Source organism: Notechis scutatus, chromosome 1 (genome assembly GCF_049901735.1).
Source record: "Notechis scutatus isolate UNSWTSFEM ecotype Mainland chromosome 1, rNotScu1.2, whole genome shotgun sequence".
NCBI classification, from domain to species: Eukaryota; Metazoa; Chordata; class Lepidosauria; order Squamata; family Elapidae; genus Notechis; species Notechis scutatus.
Window position 1 is genome coordinate 58,756,370 of NC_142009.1, and position 25,571 is coordinate 58,781,940.

The 25,571-nt window shown below is 38.8% G+C and overlaps 1 protein-coding gene and 1 long non-coding RNA gene across 4 annotated transcripts in view; one reads left to right on the plus strand and one right to left on the minus strand.

Moving 5' to 3' along the window:
* The first annotated feature begins 4,685 nt into the window (after positions 1 to 4,685).
* Positions 4,686 to 24,836, plus strand: LOC113421350 (uncharacterized). Of its 2 annotated transcripts, XR_015749534.1 has the most exons (4): positions 4,686 to 5,057; positions 7,157 to 7,289; positions 22,892 to 22,986; positions 24,705 to 24,836. It is a non-coding gene; the product is annotated as an uncharacterized LOC113421350 (long non-coding RNA). The 2 variants fall into 2 exon arrangements; XR_015749533.1 differs by lacking the exons at positions 22,892 to 22,986; positions 24,705 to 24,836 and adding an exon at positions 18,652 to 20,589 and having other exon boundaries at positions 7,157 to 7,293.
* PLB1 (phospholipase B1) overlaps positions 12,110 to 25,571 on the minus strand; it is a 114,504-nt gene continuing 101,042 nt past the window's right edge. For both annotated transcript variants that reach the window (XM_026681679.2, XM_087965297.1), the window contains 5 exons: positions 24,669 to 24,750; positions 22,443 to 22,547; positions 19,815 to 19,910; positions 15,249 to 15,323; positions 12,110 to 13,282 (listed from right to left, as the gene is read on the minus strand). In XM_026681679.2, coding sequence (XP_026537464.2) covers positions 13,064 to 13,282; positions 15,249 to 15,323; positions 19,815 to 19,910; positions 22,443 to 22,547; positions 24,669 to 24,750 — 577 coding nt within the window. In that variant the 3' untranslated portion in view covers positions 12,110 to 13,063. The remainder of the gene's footprint in view (positions 13,283 to 15,248; positions 15,324 to 19,814; positions 19,911 to 22,442; positions 22,548 to 24,668; positions 24,751 to 25,571) is intronic.

The window sequence follows — 25,571 nt, forward strand, 5'->3', positions numbered from 1 at the left end:
CCATTTTTCTTTGTGGCTTCACTGGCCAGTATGGCACTTACTGCTTCCCATCAGCAGAATTGAAAAGATAAAATGCTGTTGGAATATTCTCTGGGGCCACTCCCATTTGGGTGGGGTTTATTTATGTATGGCAGATAATTCAGATAGGCAGTATCATATGGTGTTATGCTCAGCTAGATATTCTACTCTGTTGGAATATCTTTAGATCAGCCCAAAAGTCGTGCATTGCCAAGAGTACCTGCTTTGCATGAAGAGAACTTTCAGGAGAATTTGAAGTGATAACTATCTGGAATCCAGGAAAGCAGCTTACTCATGTCCCACAGTTGAGAAACTCTGCCTCTTAGTGTATTGTTGAATTACAATCCCCAGTCTCCTCATTGCTATCTGTCCAGCAGCAATTGAAGGGCATAGCTCCCTACTTGAAATGATAGTGTGATGACCCAGAGTGTAACACAAACGTAATAAAATCCAAAACGTAAATAAATGTCCTTTAATGCCTCCAACTTGGCCCCACTGTTCAATAATTCTCAGTTGGAGATAAAACGTACTCAAAAATAGTCTTCAAAAGAAAGCAATACAGTCCAAATTTAATAAGCAGACAGAGGTGAAAATAAAAACCAAACAAACTACAATGATGAAATTTCCACAACGGAACAGGAGAAATATTTACCCAATTCAAGGAGACAAGGCACAGTCTGTTGGAAGGACGCCAACCAAAATAACCTCAAACCAAAATAAAACATGCTTTGTCTCCAGCATTTGCCAGAATGCAGGTCCAAACTCTTATGCGGTTTTCACAGCTGTAGCCCATGAAGAGGATCAAGGCCCTCTCCTCCCGAGTAGACCACGTCTCTCCCTTATCCTCTCCTCCCTGCGTGCCCTAGGATGGATAGGGTATGGGCCTGGGTCCTCCTCTGACTGCTCAGCCGGCCATTGCCCTTCCCCAGCCTCCTCCACAACCTCTGGAGCCACACTTTCACTCCCTGTCGGCTATTCCTCCTCTCCCTCAGAGTCACTCTCCACCATGGGCATGACAGATATTGAGCAAAAATAAACACAATATAAGGCTGCTTTCTGTGTTCAGTTCTTTTTTCAGAGGAAAAAACTCTACAATTGTTGACTGCTTTGCTGTTAGGGAGAAAAGGAAAAAAAATATTTGTGTCCATTTAATTATGGAATAGACAGAGAGAATGCCTGCCCTTTTCTCCCTCTGTTCCTTTTTATGGGTTAGCTTCACCTACTGTTAACTGTATGTTTAGTACATTGAGACTAAATGAATTTTTAGGCCAGCCAGTCTGAACATTTTAGGAATAATCACTGGTGATTATTATAGTTTTGATTCTGGGAAAGAAATGTCATTCTGTTTATAGTCCCCTGCACTCCTATGTTAGAGTACAGAAAATGTCTAAGTAAGGGTAAAGGACTGAAAAACCTTTCTGCAGTGATGAAAATGCTGGTTCATAGGAGCTGATGTCAGCACACGCTCCTGGAATGGAAGGAGGGTTCTTGTTGATCCTTCCCTTTTTTGTGTATCTTCTGGATGTATTCCAAGAAGGAAGGAGGGAGCGTTAGGAGGAGATGAGCTAATGCATTTCCAATCACTTTTGGATACCCCTGTCTTTATGCAAACAAACTGTCCGGAGTGGCCTAACTTTCAATTACCCATTTCAGTTAAGTGGGAACCTGTGACAACCCTCCATGCTCAGTCAAGCTAACCACTTACATAATTAGAATCTAATAATGAATAGCAGTGTGGTACCTCTCCAGAAATGATTACAGGATAGGACACTGGCAGTAACCAGTGCCTGGGGATTTAATCATTTGAACAAACAAGGAATCCAGTGGTCTGGATCCCCCAAAACCAACATTTCCTGTAAATATTAACAGCACCAGCAATCTATGGCTCTCCGGATGTAGTTGAAACCACAATTCCCATCAGCCGTAGCCAATTTCACTTATAAGGAGGGAGATCTATCTGGTGGACAGTAGGTTGCCCACTCTTGAATTGAGATTTATCTAAGAAGGACCCATAGCAAAACATTGCAAAGTGAAAATCTTGTTGCTCAAATTTCCCATCAGCCAATCACAATGTCAACTTATATGACACCGTATTCTGTTCTATTTCTCCCTCCCTCCTTCCCTTTGTTTCCAGTTCCATATCTCCCAAGTCATCCAGCCATTCTCAGTTCTCATCAGACTATTTAGTTGACCCACCTCCTTTTCTTTAGATTTTTCTGGGGTTTCCTTTCCATGAACCTGCTTACACCTCATTTTTCAGAATTTAATCACTGTTAGACTGTATAGGCTACAGTGTAGTGCTGATGAATTATTTAGAGAAACCAGAAGCAGAATGCCTGGGGGAAGTTTGTTATTAGTTAAAAGAGACTTCAGGTTAGCCGTGAGAAGAGGCATGAGTCCCTGTGTGTAAACAACAGGTGTTTCTGCCATGATCCTGGATTGCCTTCTAATAGTTCTTCTAAGCAGATCATGTTGAGAGATTGATCAGAAGTGCTAGAGTGACTTTTAAGGAGATGTTCATGGGATTTGGAGACATTTCCCCCCAGTTATCCTATTCTCCATCATCCAGCAGCCTCTCTGGCCAACTCTATCCCAAAACTAAAAAGAAAAAAAAATATCAAGAAGGGATTCCCTTACAAAAGCTTCCCTTGGGGTTTAGGAAAAGTGTGAGAAGTCAGAAAAGCTTCAGACAGCAACGAAAGAGGAAAGATAGGATGTTCATACGCATTGTTTGGCTACAGTTTAATGTAGATGAGTCTAAGAACTCCACTCTCAGGAATGAAAATATGGTCAACAGTACCTCCCAAAAAGGGGGGGGTGATAAACTATTTTCTGTCATATTGAATAAGAATGGTGATGATGGCATTGAAACCATCAATTCAGTACAATAAAATTGATTTCTAGTTGGATTTCACAGAGAGATATCAAGACACTGAGAAAATGGCAGGTTCATTAGCAGTTGCAACAATCCTACCTTTGACTCTATAAAATTAAAAATGTGGACATTCCATAACTGCCCATCTACATTACTTGGGGAAAATTATGATTGAAGTCTGTAGTATTGTTGAATTATACAGATCTAAGAGATGTTGTTCAATTAAAAGAATTGGTTGCTGCTTCAAAATGAATAATAGGAAAAAAAATAATCCCTAGAATTAAAAATGGACAGACAGAATATTTAGTTTGAAATATTTAGGCATTACTACTTTTATTAGCCCAAAGTAAAAAATGGAAGAGAATGATTTTATTTTCTTGGATTCAAGAATAAATGTAGGGGGTCAGTGGGCTGGAGACATAAGAAGGAAATAAAAGGAAAACACTGCTAAACTTAGACAAGAGCATGAAGAATAAGAACATTTTATAAAGAATTGCTTTGTAGAGTGAGATGGGGGCATATACATTTAATAAATAAACATTTTATCCACAACAAGGATCAGAACAGTTAAAGCAAATCCCGCAAATTGAATTTTACAATTGAGAAGTAACAGACAGAAAATAGATACCTCCAAATAGTAGGTTTGGGAACAGTTACTGAGAGTTCTGTGGACTATAAGAATGAATCTAATTAATCTGAAACTTCAAGGTAATAATCAGCAAGTAGATAACCATTTAAAGCATGTGGTAAACAGATGATGGATTGGAATGTAGGGTCCTTGGTGTTTTCTGAGCTTGGTGGCTTTCTTGCAGACATTTCATTACCATACTAGGTAACATCATCAGATAGATTAGAAAAAAGTACTTATGCTTGACAAGGCTGAGGGAAATAGAAGACGGGGAAGAAATTACTAATACATCTAAGAAATTACTGATACATCCTTGGAAAAGTTATAAGTTATTATTAAGGATAGGTCAAGACCAGTCACATGGAGCTAAACTTGACTTAATAAATTAACTGTCCTCTGAGGTGAGGCTTTCCCACCTCCATCCTTTCACAAGGGCCTGAAGACCGGATTCTGTAGATTGGCCTGGGGACCCAATAGGGAAGTACATCCCTGGAGGTGGCTGCTGGACTAATTGGCTGATCTCAACCTTTCCCCTGCACTTCCCGTTCCCTCTCCACTCCTCTTTTTAATTTCATATCATTGGGCTTCCATTGCTTTTTATTTTTTGTTTCTTTATTGTTTGATTTTTATTTGTTTTAAAATCTTTTTTCTTTTTTATTGTTGTAAACCACCCAGAGTAGTCCCAAGCTGAGATTGGTGGCAAATCAATTTAACAAACAAATAAACTGAATTAATGTACCTAAGATGAAGTGTCTCTCCTGATGACTACATGGACACTTCTGTAGAGTTATGTTAGCAATTAAATGAAGGTGTATCACTGTCACTTGCTTCCAGAGCATTTTTTTTTTAAATTGCCCCTCCTGCCTATAGCCCTAGGGCATCTTGATGGTCTCTATTACTAATGTCATGGCCCCATCAGAGTCCAGTTTGGAGGAGGAGGAACTGGGATCATCTGATAGGGAAGGCATCTTTGGATGTTTGGAGAGGCCAGGGGGTGAGGAAAATGCTGTTCTGGGACCCTCAAGCATTGGGGGAGGTAGTCGACCAGACAGAGAACTGCCTGCCTACACAGACACAGAAGAGGATTGGCTGCTGACTGGCAGTGGTGCTGATAGGCAGAAAGTCCCCTACTATAATGAGGAACAGTTGTCTAATTCACTCATCCAAGGACAAGAGAGAGTGGAGAGTAAGCAAGCCCAGAGAAGGATTGCAAGGTTAATGGGGAGGAGGTCACCCCACTCCTCCTCACAAGGAACACCTGGAGGGGAGTAACTTAAGAAGAAGCCATGGGGAATTAAGTCTTTGCCAACAATTGGCTTACATTCCCCCTGCTTTGACTCGTGCCTGTACTGTTTGCCTTGCCTCACTTGGAAGATTGCTCTTCGCACTGTGTTTTGGACTCAGCCCTTCTCTTGTGGCCTGTGTTTGGTCTTTACTTCACAGTGCCTTTGGAAGAGTGCATGGGCCTGGGGCCTGTTCCTTGTCCTGAGGACTGCCATTTCTTGTGGACTGGACTTGAACCTTGGACCTTGCCCTGTGAGCATGCTCCTACTCTGTTGGCTTTCTTTGTACCAAGGGGACTGTTTTGGGTTGATTGAGGGTGGATGCCTTCAGGGTAGCATGAGTGTGAAGCCTTATCCGTCATTGGGGGGTGGGGTGTTGGCTCTCTGGAGGCCTGCCTTGACTACCTGGATCATAACAACTAATTAGGCCTAATCCAAATGATTGCCAAGATGAGCAAGAATCATGTTTTGCCAGCTACTGGATGAGTAATGATAGCCAACTGCTGAGTGCTATTAGTGACACTTAAAATATCTCTGAATGAGCCCATGCATTGGAATTTGGAATGGGATAAAATATTTAAACAGATGTGGAGGTCTGTAATAAACAATCCTAGACATATTGACTTAAGGTGACATTGTATTGCACTCGGTTGTCTTCCTCCTAGGTAAATACTTAAGCAGATAGCCCCCAGAGTTTTAGAAGTCTTTTTCAGGTTAATATTTATACTTTTCTTTTATTTATTGATTGATTTGATTTGATTTGTCAATTGCTTACAAGATAATAGGTATAAGAATAAACATAGTTATGAATACATGAAATGGATACATATAAAAAACAAAAGAAACAATAGGACAGGGACGGTAGGCACGTTGGTGCACTTCTGCATGCCCCCTACAGACCTCTTAGGAAAGGGGTGAGGTCAATAGTAGACAGTCTAAGGTTAAAGTTTTTGGGGTTTGGGGAAGAAACCACAGAGTCAGGTAGAGTATTCCAGACATTGACCACTCTGTTGCTGAAGTCGTATTTCCTGCAATCAAGTTTGGTGCGATTAACCTTGAGTTTGTATCTATTGTGTGCTCTTGTGTTGTTATGGTTGAAGCTGAAGTATTCATTGACAGGTAGGACATTGCAATGTATGATTTTATATACAGTACTATACTTAGATCGGACCGAAGGCGGCATAGTTCTAGGTTTTCTAGGTCTATATATCTACTTCATATAGTCAGCTTTTGGTGCAAGCAAAAGGATTTCTGCCGCATCCCTTTTCTACTTTGCTAATTTATTGTAATTCTTTGAATCAACTTAAGCTGGGAGTTGACTGGATACAGAAGCACTATAAAGGCAACATTACAGGCAACTAAACATGGACAACCAGCTGGAGCAGTGACTCCTCCCAGCTGCTTTTTCTAAATGGAACCCCTGCTGGGTATGTTTAACATACCGTCAACCCAAGGAAGAGGCGGGGGGAAGAGTCAAAATTAGGGCAGCTTTAAGTGCTTTCCCAGTTCTATTGGACGTACTTATGAAAATATATTTATATGAAGGGGCTGAATAAATGTAAGCCCTCCACTCTCACTCCAGTTTCAATAGGGATTATTTTAATAAAGGAAACATTAATCAGAAACATTTTAGCTCTATAAACCGTAGTTCCGGTCACTGCATGGGCTTTTGATAAGTCCCAGGTATATTATTCAAAAGTACTGGTTTTAACCAGGGGTGGGATACGACAGGGTTAACTACCGGTTCAGGATTTACGAGCTTCCTTGCCCGCTGTGAACCGCGCGCCTCTCTTTTCCTGCTTTTTTAACTACAGCTGTGCCTCATTTGGCAGCTGAAGTTGAAAAATCAGGAAATAAAGATCAGGTAAGAGCCAGGGTGGGCAGGTGGGCAAAAACATCAGCAGACATAGAACCGGTTCTATGTCTGCTGGTCTTCAGAGCTACCGGTTCTACAGAGGTGGACAGAACCGGTAGAAACCCACCCCTGGTTTTAACATATATAGCTTGGCTCTTTGATATTTTTGGACTACCTCCTTCAAGTAGAACCACTCTGTAATTTACACTTCTTCCAGCAAGTGATGCCGAAAGTCCTACCATGAAAGACATTGATAGGGAGGTCCAGAGGCAGAATTTCTCAGTTTCTCTTCCTTGGCACTTGAAATAGCCTCTCCAGAAGTCTGGCTGGCAACCTGTTTGCTTCCATTATTTATTATTATTAATTATGCCTTTAAAAACCATATTGTTCAATACACCATTCCTCACCACTGGGTGCAGGTGGGTGAGTGGGTGGGTTGGCCTTATTATTACTTTGCAGACTTAGGTCTCTTTTTACTCTTATTTGTAAACTACCAGGAGCCATGCTGAATTCATTCATTCATTGAAGGTGGGAAGTAGAGTATGCATACTACTACATAAACAGCAACTGCAAGGAAAGGAGGCAGTTCCCTCCCCTTTCAAAGAATCTTGCCTCCCCCACGCCCCCAAGGTGAGTAAGTAAAGCAAATCCCTCCTAAAGCAAACTTGCAGGAACATTGCAATAGGCAGCAGGGCATACTTGCAAAGAGTAAGGGTTGCTTCTGCTGATTTAACGTTGACATTCTTTCTTACTTTGTATGCCAGAAAGAAGGCCAAATGGTGAGAAGCCCCAGCAGAAAGGTCAACAAACATTTGCAAAAGTGTTTTGGAGACCAACTGACAAAGACTGGATAGAAAAGCCAAAAGCAATTATATTGTTAATTGTTGACTGTAAACAAAGACAGCCCGTGAAATGTGGCTCGGCTACACAGTCTTAATTGGCAGCCTCATGACATTTTTCCTTAACGATGACTGCAGAGGGAAGGCATCAGACTCAAGGGTCCCAGCTGGTGGGCGGCCTGGTGGAAAAGTTGAATCTATTTTGGAGGGGAGTTGTCACTTTTCCATCAACTGAAGGCTGCATTCTATTTATTGCGTCATTTTTTAACATGCCATTTGGGATGAGATATAAGTATTTATTAAATAACCAGGCTTCTGTGCTGTTTGTAAAATTCTGTGGGCCAGGTGGAAAGGGACTTGATCAACTGCCAGAATAAAGATGATGATGATTAATGTGATGATGATGATGATGATGATGATGATGATGATGATGATGATGATGATATAATAACAGATAATCAGAGTTGGAAGGGACCTTGTAGGTCATCTAGTCCACCCCCTGCCCAAGCAGGAAACCCTATACCATTTCTGACAAATGGCAGTCCAATCTCTTCTTGAAAGTCTCAAGTGATGGCGCTCCCACAACTTCCGAGGGCAAGCTGTTCCATTGGTTGATTGTTCTCATTGTCAGAAAGTTCCTCCTTATTTCCAGGTTAAATCTCTCCTTGTTCAGTTTCCATCCATTATTCCTTGTCTGGCCTACAGGCACTTTAGAAAATAGCTTGACACCTTCCTCTCTGTGGCAGCCCCTCAAATATTGGAAAACCTCTAACATGTCTCCCCTGGTCCTTCTCTTTACTAGATTAGCCAAGCCCAGTTCCTGTAACTGTTCTTCGTATGCCTTAGTCTCCAGTCCCTAATCACCCTGGTTGCTCTTCTCTGTACTGTTTCTAGAGTCTCAACATCTTTTTTATAATGTGGTGAACAAAACTGGGTGCAGTACTCTAGGTGTGGTCTTACTAAGGCTTTATAGAGTGGTATTAGTACTTCCCTTGATCTTGATTGTATCCCTCTGTTAATACAATTTAGGATTGCATTCGCTTTTTTGGCGGCTGCTGCACACTGCTGGCTCATATTTAACTGGTTGTCCACTAAGACTCCAAGATCCCTCTCACAGTTATTGCTATTGAGCCTGGTTTCACCCAGTCTATATGTGCACTTTTTGTTTTTCTTGCCTAAGTGTAGGACTTTACTTTTCTCTACATTGAATTTCATTTTGTTAGATATGGCCCAGTGTTCTAGTCTTTCAAGATCCATCTGGATCTTGAGCCTATCTTCTTGGGTGTTAGCTATTCCTGCCAGCTAAGTATCATCTGCAAATTTGGTAAGTTCCCCTTCTATTCCCTTATCTAAGTTGTTAATGAAGATAATAATAACAGAGATAATGCAAGCTCTCCTTGGGATTGTGCTTGGCTCCTGTTGACTGCAAGGGCACATCCATCTCCTTTTCCTGTAGTACAGAAGTCAACTGTTTCTGCCTTCTTTCTGGATGCTTTTTAATGTCCCAGTCTCTGCTATAACTCTAGAATTTCCTGATGATCTCCCATCCAGTTTAACCCTGTTTATTTTTTTAAAGATCAATAGAAGTCCACTTGATATTGCCTCCTAGCAGTATTGCCAGAATGAGAGACTTCAAAGCCAAGGCAGGATCTCTCTATGTGTCTGTCTGTCTGTGTGTCTCTGTGTTTGTGTGTGCTAGGACGAGAGAAAAATACATTCAAGATTAGCAGGATTTTTTGTTTAGATTTTATATCTGCTCATGGACAACAATGTACTGGCATTTGGTATGTACTGCAGGAGGCATATCTGTGTGGTATATGGAGCCAGGCTATTTTGGAGGAATAGATGCTCTAGCTCAGTAATCCGGAACAGATTAAAACCTCTTCCCAAGTTCACAATGCTGTCTAGATATTTGTTGCTCTGTAATTGATGCATGAAGATGGTTGGTATGTTGGATTGTGAAACTAAGCACTGCTGCAGTGAAATCTCTCTTGCGTGATAAGAGAAAAGGCAAGTGCAAATTTGACTATGGTCTTAGAATATATAACTTAATCCTGTGTTCTGCCTCCTGCATCCTAAGATTAGAATCTGAGGTTATCCAGCATTGAGTAATCAGAGTTGCAGGATGGTTAAAAGAAAATGCTTTAACTAGTCCATAGTTAAGATAGAGGCTAAGTTTCAAAAATAGTTTTTTCCCAAATATTTATTACAAATTTTTTGGTCTTCCTATCCCCTAATTATTTTAGCACATGTAACTTATTTTTCATCCTGAAAATGTTCATTCTATCTTTTAAATTGTTGGTAAATAAACAGTCCAAGTTAAGTTCAATGTCCGAAGACTATCATTTTCTCAGCAAAAAATGCGGAAAAGATTTGTCATAGCCTTTTTTCAATTTCTCAGTCCAACCTACAACTTGGGATTTCTGGTAGCTCCCGATCCTAGGTTCACTGTGCATAACTTTTCTAGATCAGCCAAAATTGAATAGATGCTGTCTCCTGGCTAGCTATAACCTGTAATTGAATGCTAATCTCCAATTAGCACAGTACATCTCTACTGTTGAATTTCTATAGAATAGAATAGAATAGAATAGAATAGAATAGAATAGAATAGAATAGAATAGAATAGAATAGAATAGAATAGAATACTTTATTGGCCAAGTGTGATTGGACACATGAGGAATTTGTCTGGGTGTAAATACTCTCAGTATACATAAAAGAAAAGATACATTTGTTAAGAGTTGAGAATCATAAGGTACGACACTTAATGATAGTCATAGGGTACAATAAGCAATCAAATCATACTAGGAAACTATCAATATAAATCGTAAGTATACAAGTGACAAAGTTACAGTCATACAGTCACAAGTGGGAGGGGATGGGTGATAAGGAGCAATGAGAAGATTAGCAGTAATGTAATAGTTGAACAGTGTTGAGGGAATTATTTGTTTTGCAGAGTGATGGCTTTCGGGGAAAAAACTGTTCTTGTGTCTAGTTGTTCTGATGTGCAGTGCTCTATAGAGAAATGATTTATGCGGGAGTGAGGGGTCATTTTGAGGGAAAGAGTTGAAACAGTTTATGTCTGGGATGTGAGGGGTCTGTAAATATTTTCACAGCCCTCTTTTTGACTCATGCAGTATACAGGTCCTTGATTGAAGGCAGGTTGGTAGTAATTGTTTTTTCTGCAGTCCTAATTATCCTCTGAAGTCTGGGTCTGTCCTGTTGGGTTGCAGAACCAAACCAGACAGTTATAAAGGTGCAGATGATAGACTCAATAATTCCTCTGTAGAACTGTATCAGCAGCTCCTTGAGCAGTTTGAGCTTTCTGAGTTGGCGCAGAATGTTCTTTGTTGTGCTTTTTTGATGATGTTTTTGATGTTAGGTGTCCATTTTAGGTCACGTGATATAGCAGAACCTAGAAATTTGAAGGTCTCTACTGTTGATACTGTGTTGTCTAGTATTGTAAGAGGTGATAGTATGGGAGGGTTTCTTCTAAAGTCTACCACCATTTCTACAGTTTTGAGTGTGTTCAGTTCCAGATTGTTCTGATTACACCACGAGGCAAGTTGTATAGCCTCCTGTCTGTATGCGGATTCATCGTTGTCTCGAATGAGACCAATCACTGTTGTGTCATCAGCAAACTTCAGTATTTTAACAGATGGATCGTTTGAGATGCAGTCATTGGTATATAGGGTGAAGTGGAGAAAGCACACAGCCTTGGGTGGGGCCCTGTGCTTTCTCTACAGGTATCAGATGTGATTCTGCCTAGCTTCACCTGCTGCTTCCTGTCTGTTAGAAAGCTTATGATCCACGTACAAATGTGTTCAGATACTGCTAGTTGGTTTAATTTACTTAGAAGAGTTTCTGGAATGATGGTATTGAATGCTGAACTGAAGTCTACAAAGAGGACCCTTGCATAGGTATTTGGAGATTCAAGGTGTAGGATGTAATGCAGAGCCATATTAACAGCATCATCTGTCAATCTATTTGCTCGGTATGCAAACTGCATGGGATCTAACAGCGGATCCGTGATGCTTTTCAGATGGGACAGCACAAGCCTTTCAAAGATTTCATAACTACAGATATTAGAGCAACTGGTCTGTAGTCATTCAGTTCCTTGGAGGGCTTCTTTGGCACTGGGATGATAGTAGAGCATTTGAAGCAGGAAGGAACATAGCACATCTCTAGTAATCTATTGAAGATTCAGGTGAAGATGGGGATCAATTGGTCAGCACAGACTTTTAAGCAAGGAGGAGTTATCTTGTCTGACCCAGGTGCTTTTCCTGGCTTCCTCCTACAATCTAAGAGTAGCACATACTTTTGCAAGGCAAATTAATCTGGGAATGAATTGCTAAAAACAATTAGCTACACTTATAGCCCAGTTGTGTAATTGAGTGTTACATACACAAATAGAGCATTCAAACTGTTATTTTTCAGTCTATCCCAGATTAAAAACATCACCAACTCTTTGTGATCTTACCATATTAATGGTGCTAAGATTTATTTGCATCAACTGCAATATATTCCAGATTGCAACGAAACTATTTTCTTTGCAGAATTGCAGTTCAGTGAACTTCATGGGCAATCCATTTCTCTATTTGCAAGAACAACTCGCCACAGCCAACTCACTACAGCCAATTTGCCACAGGATAACTTGCCACAGGACAATTCAACACTTTTTTCCCCTTCACTAAACCAGAGGTGGGCGTGGCCAGCATGTGGCCAGCATCTGGCCCGTGGGCCGCACATTTGACACCACTGCCTTAGACTATAATATTCAAGAGAAGAAGGGAAAATGTCTTCTCTTGAAGGCAATTTAGAAAGGCAAGAAGCAGCATTATCAACAGGTGAAGAAAGTGAGCATTGGTGTGTCATTATCCAAATGGGAATTTTGTTAATGGAGCTAGGCTGGAGAAAACAAAATGAAAGAGTGCTGCTAGCTATATCTGTAATAAGTGACGGGGGTGGGGGGAGAATCCAGAAGGGTTGCATGATAGTATTTATTGAATCTTATGAACCCAGTGGAATACCCTGTTACAGGGGACAAATTAGTAACACTGGAAACTTGGCATCTCCGTCACACCAACAAAAAATATAGATGCTTCCATGTGGAGAGCACCTGTGAACTACCGTTCCAAATTCATTGTGCAGTTATTTCAGGTTTACCTTCTGAGCTAAGAGAAAAGACGGAGAGGATTACAACTAGAGAGATGGCAAGGGAATCACGAAGGGGAGACAATGTGATCTAGACACATGATAAAATTTCGTAAGAGGCACAAAACTGGATAATTACAACGTTATGAAAAAGTGATACTGTATTTATCGGAAAAGGAGATTACATATATTATTTTTTTATTTGCCAGGTAAGATCTCTTTATATTTCCCACGTTTAATAACGGCTAAGCATTAGCTTTCACTAGGTCTAGCTATTCAAGATGGGATGAGATCATTTATTCCACTTTTAGATGGAAAACTGTAGTTAAAAATAGCAAGTGCAAAGCTTCCATGTTGCTTTTTTCATGTCACAAGAGGTAGCATATGTTAAACCTCTTTGGCTCAGATGCACATTTAAAACGTTGTCTTCTCTTCAGCTGCTGCATCTCTTGCCCTTGAGCGTTTGTTGATTTTATGAGTCATCAGACCCCAAACAATCAGGGATCCTGCCAAAATTCCAGTTGTGGCCGCTATAATCACAGCCCAGTAAGGTATGCTGTCTCCATTGGACTTTGTTTCCAGTACTGAATTGTGCATTTGGCTGTTTCTTGTGGTGAAAAGATATGGGTATTCCTACAGCAGAAAGAAAACATTTACAAAACCTTTAGAGAGTGGTCTATTTATGACAGATTGCTCTATTCTGAGGGTATGAGAGAGTAAACATTTCTTCTCAATAGCAAAGCAATAAAATGGGGATGGAACTTCTCCTATCCAGGTGAGACTTATGCAAATCTAAGTTAACATCATTGCAAATTTAAGTAAACATCATTAAATATATTAAGAAGGATTTTACGGCAAAAAAGTGGTTAATGTAATTATCAACAATCCCTGTACTTATGTCAGCATAATGGTATACATAATTGCTTAAATCCTTTCCGTTCTTAACGTATCTATTCTTCATTTGCTGTCATCTTTCATTCGTTATTGTAGCAGATTTCCCTTTCTCTACCAGGCCCTACTAGTATCCTGCTTACAAGCAAATCTCAGGCCTTTTTTTTAAAAAATTAATCCTTCTCAGCTCTGTGGCATCCTTTCCTGATGTTTTTTTTTTTTTTTTCTGAAAAGAAGATCTAGCTGTGGCTCCATTAGAAGTGGGACAAATATGACTTGAAGAGGTTATACTAGTCTTGATACTATCTAAATTTTTAGGCAGTCAGATTGTTCATATATTGCATAAATCTCATGATGGATTGGCACTTTTTAATAAACTCAAATGAAATACAGGTAAGGAGAATTTTTTACTACTGATGCCTGGAGATGGTCTATTCTTTTCATTACTGTCTTAACTCTGCTTATTATCATTATTTTCTCCGTGATGCTTTACTCATGCTAAAAGGCTTCACTTTTTGCACATGCTTCTTTTCCAATTGTACATTATTACCCATTTCCGTAAAACTGTTTCTGACATCTGTTTTTAGACTATTTGCTGTAGTCTGTGAACTCAATCTGTCTCTTCCCCTCTCATTCAGAAATATTTACAACTTTAGGGAAATTTTATAGTATGTAATTCTTCTCTATGGGATAGAACCATTCTAAAGACCAGGCATGATAATATTAATTGGGAAAATATGACTGGAAAGTGTTAATAATTTGTCCCAATTTAATAATTGCTGGAGGTTGTTAAAAATGAAAAAACAAAACAAAACAGTGGACTAAGACATGATTGGCTTTGCCACTAATGAACGGATTGCCTATGAACGGATGGAGATTTTATATGGACAAGTATAATGAAATCTGGGAGTCTTTTATACAGTATACAATAGGTTACAAAGAAGTTACATAAATGTATTAAAATATCTACATATAGTACTATATGTAGATAAGCATTAGATAAGTATATATAGAATTGCAACTGTTTGTTATAATGACATACATCATTTTTTCCTTTGTCATATTTCTTTCACTTTTTTGCTAAAAGCACGTTTTATACGTGCTTTCTTCTTTTCTTTGACAATGTATGTATTTCTATCATCATTTTTGTTTTTCTCTTTTTTCTTTTGTTTATTAAAAACAATGAAAAGTTAATTGAATTTTTTTTTTTTTTTTTAAAAAGGGAGATTTGGTCTGGATGAACTATCAGCAAATATCCCTGGCATTTTGAAGAAAAGGGGGAGGAGCAGGAACAGGAGGAGCAGAAGGAAAAAGAAGAAAACAGTCTAATTTGGCTGTTTGGATTTATTTATTTTCTAATAAATCCTGCACAGCAGTGCTCCCATACAAGAAACATCAGATCTAGTTTATCATTTAAAAAGTTTTCAACGGGGGGGCTTGTTGGACAGATTCAAACTGTGAGGTGAAAACATAGTTACTGAGTCTAACAGTTACCAGGATATGGTAAATATGTACTACCTTTGGAATTAATGGCTCCATGTGGGAAAAAGGCTTAGGTGCTGCTTATCAGCTTCCAAGAAGCATCTGCTTTGCCTGGATATTGAACCAGACGGTTTTTAGTTTTCACCCAGATTCAGAAGGACCTTTCTTGTGCTTTTATGTTCATGTTACAGAGTTAGAGTTTTATAGGAGCTAACTTGCTACTTACTGAGGTTGGACATTTGAGCTTCAGCCTTTCCTTGGTGAAATGTTTATATGGCTGCTTATAGCCAACTGGCTCCAGCTGAAAGAGAGACAAAGAGTTTCCAACAGAAACTGAATCCTATAATCTTTATATGGGCACACACTAACACTGTAAATCACATTAAAAAAATAATATATTGCTCTTTTATATTGTAGCATTCTGTTATTCTTGTTTTGGCCTTTCTGGAATTCGTAATATATAACTGTACTTACATAATTATGAGATAAAAATGTTAGCAAGGCTTCCTGTTATGGATAAAGGCAAAACTTTTTATACTTGAGTAATCGTACAAACCCCCTGAAAGCAGGGCACTAAAAGCCTGCAGAAGAGAAACTTACATCAAAGGAATAAAAATAGCTTGTTGCAAGCAACTGTGAAGCTCATGCTAAGTAGCAAATTAACAAGGCGAAATAATAAATGAATGTGGGAGGGCTAGAATATATGTCCCCTATAACACTGTCCGCTTCTCTGTGACAAGTATCTATAGTTGAGCCTCTTTGGCTAGAGATGAATCGAAAGAAGTCAAACCTGTGAAACCTGACCCTTATTTTAATGGATTCACTTGAGGATAAGTGGGTATAAGTTGCCAGGGTAGTATCCCAACTTCCCAAAGATAGCCAGAAATGCAGGAATTAGCTGGCTGTTAGCCAAAAGGTGATTCAGCACCCATCTTCAAAAGCAGTGCAACATAAAGAAGGAATGAAACTGGCAATGCCAACAGGCAATAAATATTGCTTTATGATTGTTGCTTCAGTTTTATTTAGATGGAATCCCAGCTACCTGATTAGAATCCCTGACAGGGATGAGAACAAGAAAGATGATAAGGCCTTCAGACAGTCTGCAAGCCAGTCTCATTTCCATCTCCTTACTGATCTGGAGAGAGCTTAATTGCTTCCTCCTCTTGAAGAGAGAACAATTGTAGCACACATTTATCAATAGCCCTGTTGGATGGGCTCCAGCATCAAATGAAGCTATGCAATCATGGAAATTTTGCTCTGCCTCTACTTCCTGAACTGCTTGTGTGATGCCGAGTCAATCCATTTCTTGGTTCTCATGGTCACAATGAACTTAAAATCAGGGAACATGCTCCACTGTAACCAGGCATATATCCTCACCTCTGTTCGGGCAAAATAGTTTCTTAATGTGGTCATATTGCTATGATGTCTATGGAGATTCTCAGCCATCCAGTTTATGGTTGTCTCAAAAGTGCTTTTTTCAAAAGGCAACTGGACTTTGTTTTTCCTTGAAGACATTTCACTTCTCATCCAAGACTTCTTCAGTTCCCGCCAAAGTCAGTCAGAACTGAAGAAGCTTCAGTTGCCTTTTGAAAAAGCACTTTTGAGATATTGCTATGATGTTTTACTCTAATTTTCTTAATCCTCATTTGTCATTGGTTGGCTATAAAGACTGAAGAACAGGTTATTCATAACTTTTTCTTTCCTTAACTTTTTTCTCCCTCCCATTCAGTTTGGGCTATAATTCATATTTATAGGAGATAGACAGAAGTATAACCACTAGCCCTAAACTACTTAGTGATTCCTTAAGGCTTTCATCCTAAACACCATAACTCAGTAATAGAATGTATCCTTTTCATTAAAAAATACAACCCAACACTCCCTAATTCCATTCCTAGCAAGAGGCTTCCAAAATATTAGATGTCAAAGTAGTATCTAATTAGATGCAATAACATAAGACATACTGATCTATGTTATATCATCTCTCTGTTGGGTCATGCTGATTCTCATCATTATTGTAGAAGTTAACAAACAAAAGAATTGTGCAATGCTTTGGACTCCATGGGAAACAGTAGTGAATGCAGAACCTCATTACATGCTGCTTCTTTAATGACTCATAGATAGATGATGCATTTGTGCTCCCAAACACTACAAAAGACCTTTCCATAATGAAATTCAAAGTATTTCCCAGCTCTACTAATCAACATAAACTGAAGGAATATAAACATGGTTTATCTGATCTAGGTTAAAATAGATAATGTTATCTCTGTAATTTGTAATTCATTTTTGCTGATTGGAATTGAACAAGGAGGCTATCTGAAGGATTGTTTATAGATGGGAGATGAAATATGGGAAGAAGATATTATTTGCTGTATTTTAAGAAAATTGTGAAGAAAGGGGAAATCATATATTTCTTTGTCTTCTTATTTTTTTATTTTCCTTTTCTTTTATATTATTTGCATTTTGTATTTTTGTATTTTTTTAAAAAAAATATTAGTTTTTATCTTTGTATTGTAACATTTAATAAAATTACTATGCAAATATTATCCCTGTGTTTTGGCTTCAGGGAACGTGCTTTCCTGGGAAAGACGGCACCATTCATTGACACAGAGCAGCCTAAAATAAAAATCATGGGAAGCTTAGAAAAGTGGCTGGCAAAAACAGCTGAGAATGTGCTGATTTGGCATACTCCCTCTGCAGTCTTTACTGGAAGGACTTCAGAGAGAATTCCACCAGATATTCTAACATTGCCTGACCCAGAAAAACCTCGAGACAGAATAATTATTTTAAAAAGAACTTCTTCTTGCACAAAGTTAGGAAAATCACTAGCCAAAGAAACGTATAACACTCTAGTAATTCAAGAAAACGTAACAACTTTAAATAGGGATTTTCTAATCAAAGAACAACAGCTCATAAATTTCTGAACCACAAAGCATTTTTAATCCTACAAAGTATCATTCCGGGTCACTCATGAATGATTTGAGTTGGTAGAAAGCTATACTGACATTTCTTATTTACATTTTTTGCTGTCTTCATCACTGATTCATAGGTCTCTTTGCAGTTACTGGAGAAGGCTAACTTCTCTCCAGAGTAATGGGTGTCAAAGTCTAACAGATATTACACACTTTGAAGTTGTCATTGGATGGTATCAGAATGAGAGGGAAATTTTGCTCTTAAGGATGACTGGTCTCCCACATATCAGTGGAACAACTTGTCTCCAGGAGTTGTGGGTGCCCCAACACAGGAGGTTTTTAAGAAGAGATTGGATTTGTCTGAAATGTTATAGGGTTTCCTATTTGAGCAGGGGGTTGAACTACAAGTCCTCCAAGGTCCCTTCCAACTTTGTTATTCTGTTATTTGTTGACTGAGGACAAGGCAGAAACAAGATTGTCCTTAGATTAGCTCAGAAAATAACAGTTTCTTGCATCATAACATCCTTAAAAAGCAAAGAAAAGCACCTTGGGCCATTTCTGTAAATTGGTCATGGTTTCTTATAATATAAACATATTCTATAATATACAGTAATTAGATAATCATATACATTTTTTGATAAGGCTTAAAGCCTTCTAAAAATTATTGATATTCTTAATTATTCTCCAAAGGTGTACTTTGATTTTTTTTTTTTTTTGCAGCTGGAGAAGGCACTCTTTTGTGCTGGCCAAGGGCTACAGCTAAGATACTTGTGAGGCTGAAGGCCAAAACAAATGAATGATGCAACATCAATGAACAGAAGTATTTCTCATTCTTTCTCTCTCTCTCTCTCTCTTTTTTTTTTTTTACAAAAATACTTTCATGTATTTCCTGTCTCAGAATGGTGGGAAACTATGCTGTCACAATTTCCAGCAATTTCAGAAGAGGTTGCAAGGAAGATAATCTTTTCAGTATTGGCAAGTCTTGCAAAGAAAAAAAAAGCAATGGTATTTAAGGATAGGATAGGATTTCTTTATTGACCAAGTATGATTAGACACAAGGAGTTTGCCTCTGGTGCATAAGCTCTCAGTGTACAGTTCATGGCAACTCTAAAACAGACATAGATATGTTTTATGAGTTGACACAAGCAACAGGTGATCATGATCATAATCATAAAATACAATCATAAATCATAAGATACAATACTCAGTGATCATCAGTCATGTTGATATTCTAACTTTCATATTCATATTTCTTTCCTAGTCATATTGATGTTCTCACTTTACTTATCTTCACTGAAATTTATGAAAATTCCTCTGGAATATATTGTGATTTTTCAAAAGTTCTACCCAGAAGTTCAATCAGATCAATATTCTTAGGACTTGAACTTTTAAGCCATCATGATGTGACCCCCCCCCCCAAAAAGAATGGAAGCAATTATTACACAAAACCCATCCCTTTTTATGATTGGCCAGTGGGAATGGTTGGGAAACTCTCCAGATATGGAGCTGTTTTTTCCAGCCCAGACTTGGAAAAGAGAAGACATGTGGAAAGGCAGATCACCTGTTCCCTAGATGAAATGTGGGCCCCATCCATTCAGAATATTTTTTGGTAAAATTAAAGATTGGCCAGATGCTGCGTGGAAGGGAAAATAATGATAGGGAATCCACCAATCCCTGTTCTGAAACAACTCCCACTGAATTGTGTAAGAGCAGCAACGCTGAGCAGGCTCACTTTGAGGTGCAATAATATGTAGGCTGTTAGGGAGCAATACAGTCTCTTCCATGTCAAGGACAGGAGGAAAACACATTAAGATGGCTGTGAGACTAAGCCTTAGGTGAGTTCTGAGGTCCCTTTGAATCCAGGGACTCTATGATTCACTTACCATATTATTCCAGAGTGCCACAGCCATCTCAGCATGAGCTCTCTCAGAGAAATGAAAGCAATCCACTGCAAAGAAACTCAGGTCTGGTTTCCCATCCTATGGTTTAATACAAATCATTATTTCAGATAATCATTTATTCCTTGTTAGAAAATCCCTGGCATTTCTCATGTACATTTTGGCTCCTTGTCTTCTGTTTCTGAGCCAAGATTTGCTAGTCAAATCTTACCTACCAAGACAAGTTACAGATTATAAATATAGCTGTTCCAGCAACCATTAGTTATCAATTGGCTTTTCTCATTTTACACACACACACACACACACACACACACACACACACACACACACACCTTCTGAAATTTGTAGAGCCATAATGCTTCAAGTCCATAGACAGGATGCAACTACCACAGTGCTTTTTCTTACTTTGAAAAAAAAGAGGGATGACTATATTAAGATGGAGGGTATTTTCCCTCCAGCGCCTAACACAGGATTAAAATCTATATCCAGTCCCCTGTATTTATCTTACTTCTGAGTGAAAATTTAGCACTGACATTTGATTGATTATGTGCTGCCAAGTCAGCATCAATTCTCACAAATTACATAGGTACTTCATGAATAGGATAAAGCACTGGTATAGCTGTCTTGAAAGCTGACTACGATTTAGTTGTAGGCTTTTGAAAGATTGCCTCATTTTGTATGATTCCCACTCCCAGTAAACACAAACACACACACGGTCATTAGAGGTGCGTTGAAGAATTATCCTCCCTGTTACAGTAAGCTTTTCAGGTGAAGGAGGTCAAACTCTTTGGAATGCACTCCTTGCTGAATAGATAGATCTAACTGCTTTGTTCACTTCTAAAAAGCTATTAATATAAACTTTTAATTGTTGTTTTAAATTGTTTTCAATATTTTTGGTTTTAATTTAAATGTTTGCACTATTTTAATCCACTAGGCTACTTTGGCAATCAGAGGCTCTCAGTACCTAAGGATAGAAAGCAAATAAGTTACTGTTCAAAAATGAAAAGATGAGAGAAAACTTACAATTGTGTGAAATACTATTTTTGAAGCTAATAAATTCTTGCTTTAAATCCGATGGACTTAGCAATAGCACTTAGATTTATATACTGCTTCACCATGCTTTACAGTCCTCTAAGTGGTTTACAGAGTCAGCATATTGACCCCAACAATCTGGGTCCTCATTGTACCGACCTCGGAAGGATGGAAGCAGAGGTGGTATTCAGCAGGTTCTGACCAGTTCTGGAGAACCGGTAGTGGAAATTTTGAGTATTTTGAAGAACCAGCAAGTACTACCTATGACTGGCCCCACCCCCATCTATTCTCCACCGCCTGAGTACCAGCTGATCGGCTGAGTCTTCTTTTGTTACCCTACACAGGAGAACGAAGCTGGAAAGCAGGTTAGTGGGGTGGGGAGGGAATGTGATTTTGCAGTAACCTTTCCCCAAGAGTGGGGTGGCAGATTTTACAGTATCCTTTCCCTGCCACATCCACCAAGCCATACCCACCAAGCCATGCCACGCCCACCAAGCCACACCCACAGAACCAGTAGGAAAAAAATTTGAATCCCACCACTGAATGGAAGGCTGAGTCAACCTTGAGCTGCTGAGAATCAAACTGCCGAACTGCAGTCAGCTAATAGTTAGCAAAAGTAGCCTGTAGCACTGCATTCTAACCACTGTGCCATCACGGCTTTTAAATCCACGAAAAATTATATCATAATGAAGATATTAAATATATAAGATGACAAGGCTCAATTATTTTACTGGATAATTTCTGAGACCTAATAAATTGTGAATTTTGAGAATTCCTTCCAATTACTGCAAATGTAGTGAATAATAGCATAGAAGCTTATTATCACGGGTTAATTACCAAGGTTTCCTGTCACCTGGCATCTTCTTGCAACCTATTTCAGCAACTCAGCTTTCCAGTTCCAATTCATCAACTGAGAAATGATGGAATAATAGTGAAGAGATACACAAAGTAGGGCTAAATTGATGTGATGCTAGAACTGGAAAGAGTTATTTTAGATAATTAATTGCATGCACTTGAATAAAAAAAATATGTTTTAAACCCACTTATCATTTTCATGGGCCTGCTAAAATATTGTAATATGCATTGCCCTAATTCTTCACACATAAGTCCTTGCATATTAGGTCAGTATTTTTTTAAAAAAAAATTAAATACTTCTTAAAATATTCCTTTTAATTCAGCTCCTTATATTGCAGGCTACCTAGTTAATTCTTATAATTAAACATGGTAGTTTCTGTATGTGTGTGTGCCCATGCATAGTGTAACATATTATCTTAAGAGATTGTTCCTTGTGTCTGAAATCCAGAATCAGTTAATTCCTGCCTTCTAGAATCTATAAACTAAATTGATACAGATTCTTTGTGGCCCCAAGCCTGATCAATGGAATTAAATTGTACTGTTTCTGGGACAGTGGTGGGAAATGATGGTTTTGCTTACTTGCTCCTCTGTTTTGCAGTTTCCCTTGAAGTCAAGGCAGATAATGTTATAAAGAAGATGTAATCCTCACCCTTTGTATCTGTCTTGTACACAGTAAAACAAATCTGGGTGTAATAATGAAGGCTTCAGCAACACACAGCAACTTACACTGTCTAGTGGTAGGAAGGTGTTTCGGAAAAATGGTTGCACAACAACGGCAAAATCCTCCCGTTGATCATAACGGTCACCATTGAATAGCATTGCACTTTTAATCTGTTTGGAAATGAACAGGAGTAAATTTCACGGTTATTTTTTTCTCCAGTTTACCAATGCTAACTCAAACAAGATCTGCCTTCTAGAAACTATACACTTAAACTCAGTTCATACAGATTCTCTGGGGTGTCAACTCTGATCAACAGAAATAAATTGTACTCTTTCTGAGACATCGGTGGAAAATGATGGTTCTACTTGGTCCTCTGTTTTGCCGCTTCTCAGAAAAGAAAAAAAATGGTGATATAAACAGGGTAGTATCATAGAAAACCATCCAACTTGGTTCCTATTTTTTTAAAACAACAACAACATACTTTGCCTAATTACTGTATTTTCATCTTTTTCAGTTGCTGTCTTTTCAGTTATAATCCTGAATGTCAAAGATCTTCTTTCGTTATAATTCTCTGACAAATGGAAAGACTCTGCTTTTGATGTTCTCAAAGTAAGACTTTCCATAACTGTGTTATCAGATGTCATGTCACATTAAATTTCTGGCATAAATTATACTGCAAGTTAAGTGTTTAGAAAAAATTAAAAACATAGAAATTGGTACACAAAATAAAGGTAACGGGAAAAAGAGACGGGATTTGATATGAGTCACAGGCGAATGTATGTGGAAGAAGAATGCAACTGCTGAAACAAGAAACCTTGGCTGATCATCATTCTTGAAAATTTCCAACTTCAAGCTACAGACAGAACCTGAAACAATGCATGCATTGCAAAGTGCTTCTATTGCAACCATATGTGTGTTTGTTTGCTTTGATGAACTTAAGATTTTTCCAGAGCCATTTATGTATGAATGGTGCCTTTTTGCTTTCTAGTATCCACACTTAGAAAATAAATAAACCATTCATATATATAGTATTAGGGAGCTCCAGACAATCTAAACCCTACCCACACCAACACGAAACAGCACCAGTTCGATTGGAGCAACACAAAAATCATCAGCCACGCTACCACCTACCACGCTCGTGAGTTCATCAAAGCCTGGGACTCCACAAGCAATTCAATCAACAGACACATTAACCTACAACCAGCTTACAAACCCCTCAAAATCAAAATCAACTGCACAGCCAACCAGAGGCAGCAACGATCCTCAACCAACCCATGCAATCCACACACACACACACCAGCAATTCACCTCCCAATGACCCTGACCTGATGTAATCTCCTTATCACAAGACCCATCATACATGATGACTTATTGCTGACTCATCCCAAGATCCTCACTTCACACCCTCACACCTTAAGCTCTTATAAACAGAACACTGACATCCCCTAAACTCCACTGAAGATGTTACCTAGCCTGGTAACAAAATGTTCAGAAACCAACCCGCAAACGCGGAGAATGAACCTTCACCCTCAATCTAAACCCATTCCATATGAGTACCACTTTCAAAGACTACTTTGTTCTATCAAATGTTCTATATTTTCTTAGACTGCAAATAAAGCCAACACACACACAATTGCAGGGGTGGGCTTCAAAAAAATTAACAACCGGTTCTCTGCCCAGTTGCTGGGTGGGCATGTCCAGGGTGGGCATGGCCTAGTTGGCCTCCTGCACCATGGGAGGGGGGCATTTTCACCCTCCTCGCTCTCTGGAGGGCGGAAATGGGCCTGTTTCTGGCCTTTCAGAGCTTCCAGGAGGCCTGTTTTTTGGCCTCCCCGAGCCTCTTCGTGAGCCCTGCACTTAGCTGGGATCCAAAATGGGCCGCATGGGGACTCCTGGGAGGGGAGGGGCAGGGTGGGCAGGGCCAGACAGGGGTGGGATTTGCCAGTTCACTGAACTGGCCATAAAATTAACAACCGGTTTGCTCGAAGAGAACCGGTAGCAGTCCACCCCTGCACAATTGTCTTTAAAGTCAACTTTTTCAAATTCACTCCCCCACCATGTAATATTTTCAGTTATGCCCTATTTGTAGTGCATTATTAATCTGATAAATGTTTTAATAATCTCATTCTCTGTGAATTTTATTTACATCTGACTCTGACCAGTTTTATTTTGATAGATTACACTATCACTTTTTAAGAAGTCCATAACAGATTTTGTTTCATTCCTATGATGTTTGCTTAAAAGAATGCATGGTGGAGGTCTTAGAATCAAATAAATAAGAATTTTTTTACCTGAAAATCTCTGTTAATTATCTCCATTTCTTGCAGAGCAGAGGAGTTATCCCAGGAATTTAGAAAGCATGGACAAAGGCTCCTAAAAGTGAGCAACATTGAAAGTAAAGATGAGTATAAACAAATTTAAATTTAAAGAGTTTAGAAAAAAATATGAATATATGCAGATCCGTGTCAGTTTCCCATATCAGTTTCAGTATCATTTTCTGTGTTTGGGATGATAATGGCAGTTCTTGATCTTTGGCTTAATAATATACTGCTCAGAAGAATATGCTTCTATTCTAGTCTAAAGATAGTACATTGTTACTATAACTAAAGATGCCAGTTTACATGTAGCAAATTTAGCACATAAATCTATTGTTGTCTGATATCAATTTTGTGTGGCTTATTGAATTGGACTCTAACCAGCATATGGCCCTTTAACTGTTGCTGAACTACAGTTCCCAGAATTCTCCATTGCTGGCTAGATTGGTTAATGCTACTTAGAGCTAGTTATCAATACATGGAAAACCATTGATCCCTCCTTTAGAAGGTCCAAATCCCAGGCAAGTTTCCAAGAAAAATATTGAAGCTCCACATTGTTTTTACCTTGGAGAATGAAACTAGCAATATGATCAAAACACTTCACTGCACCAAGCAAAAATAATGAGTTTGTTGTGATGTGGTTACTGAGATAAGAAGTAGAAGATATTGTAATCAAGATACTTTTAAAGTCTTTGTTCTGGTTTTGTGGATTGTGTTCAGTTTTGTTTTTATCTGAACAGAAAAACCTGGAACTCAAAGTTATCTCTCTTAAGTAGCTGCATCTCTAAAAGAAATCAATAGAAGCTGCTCCCATGTGAGTTACAGAAAAACCCAGCGTTATATTTGGATCATCTGCTGCTTCACAGCTCCCAAATCCAA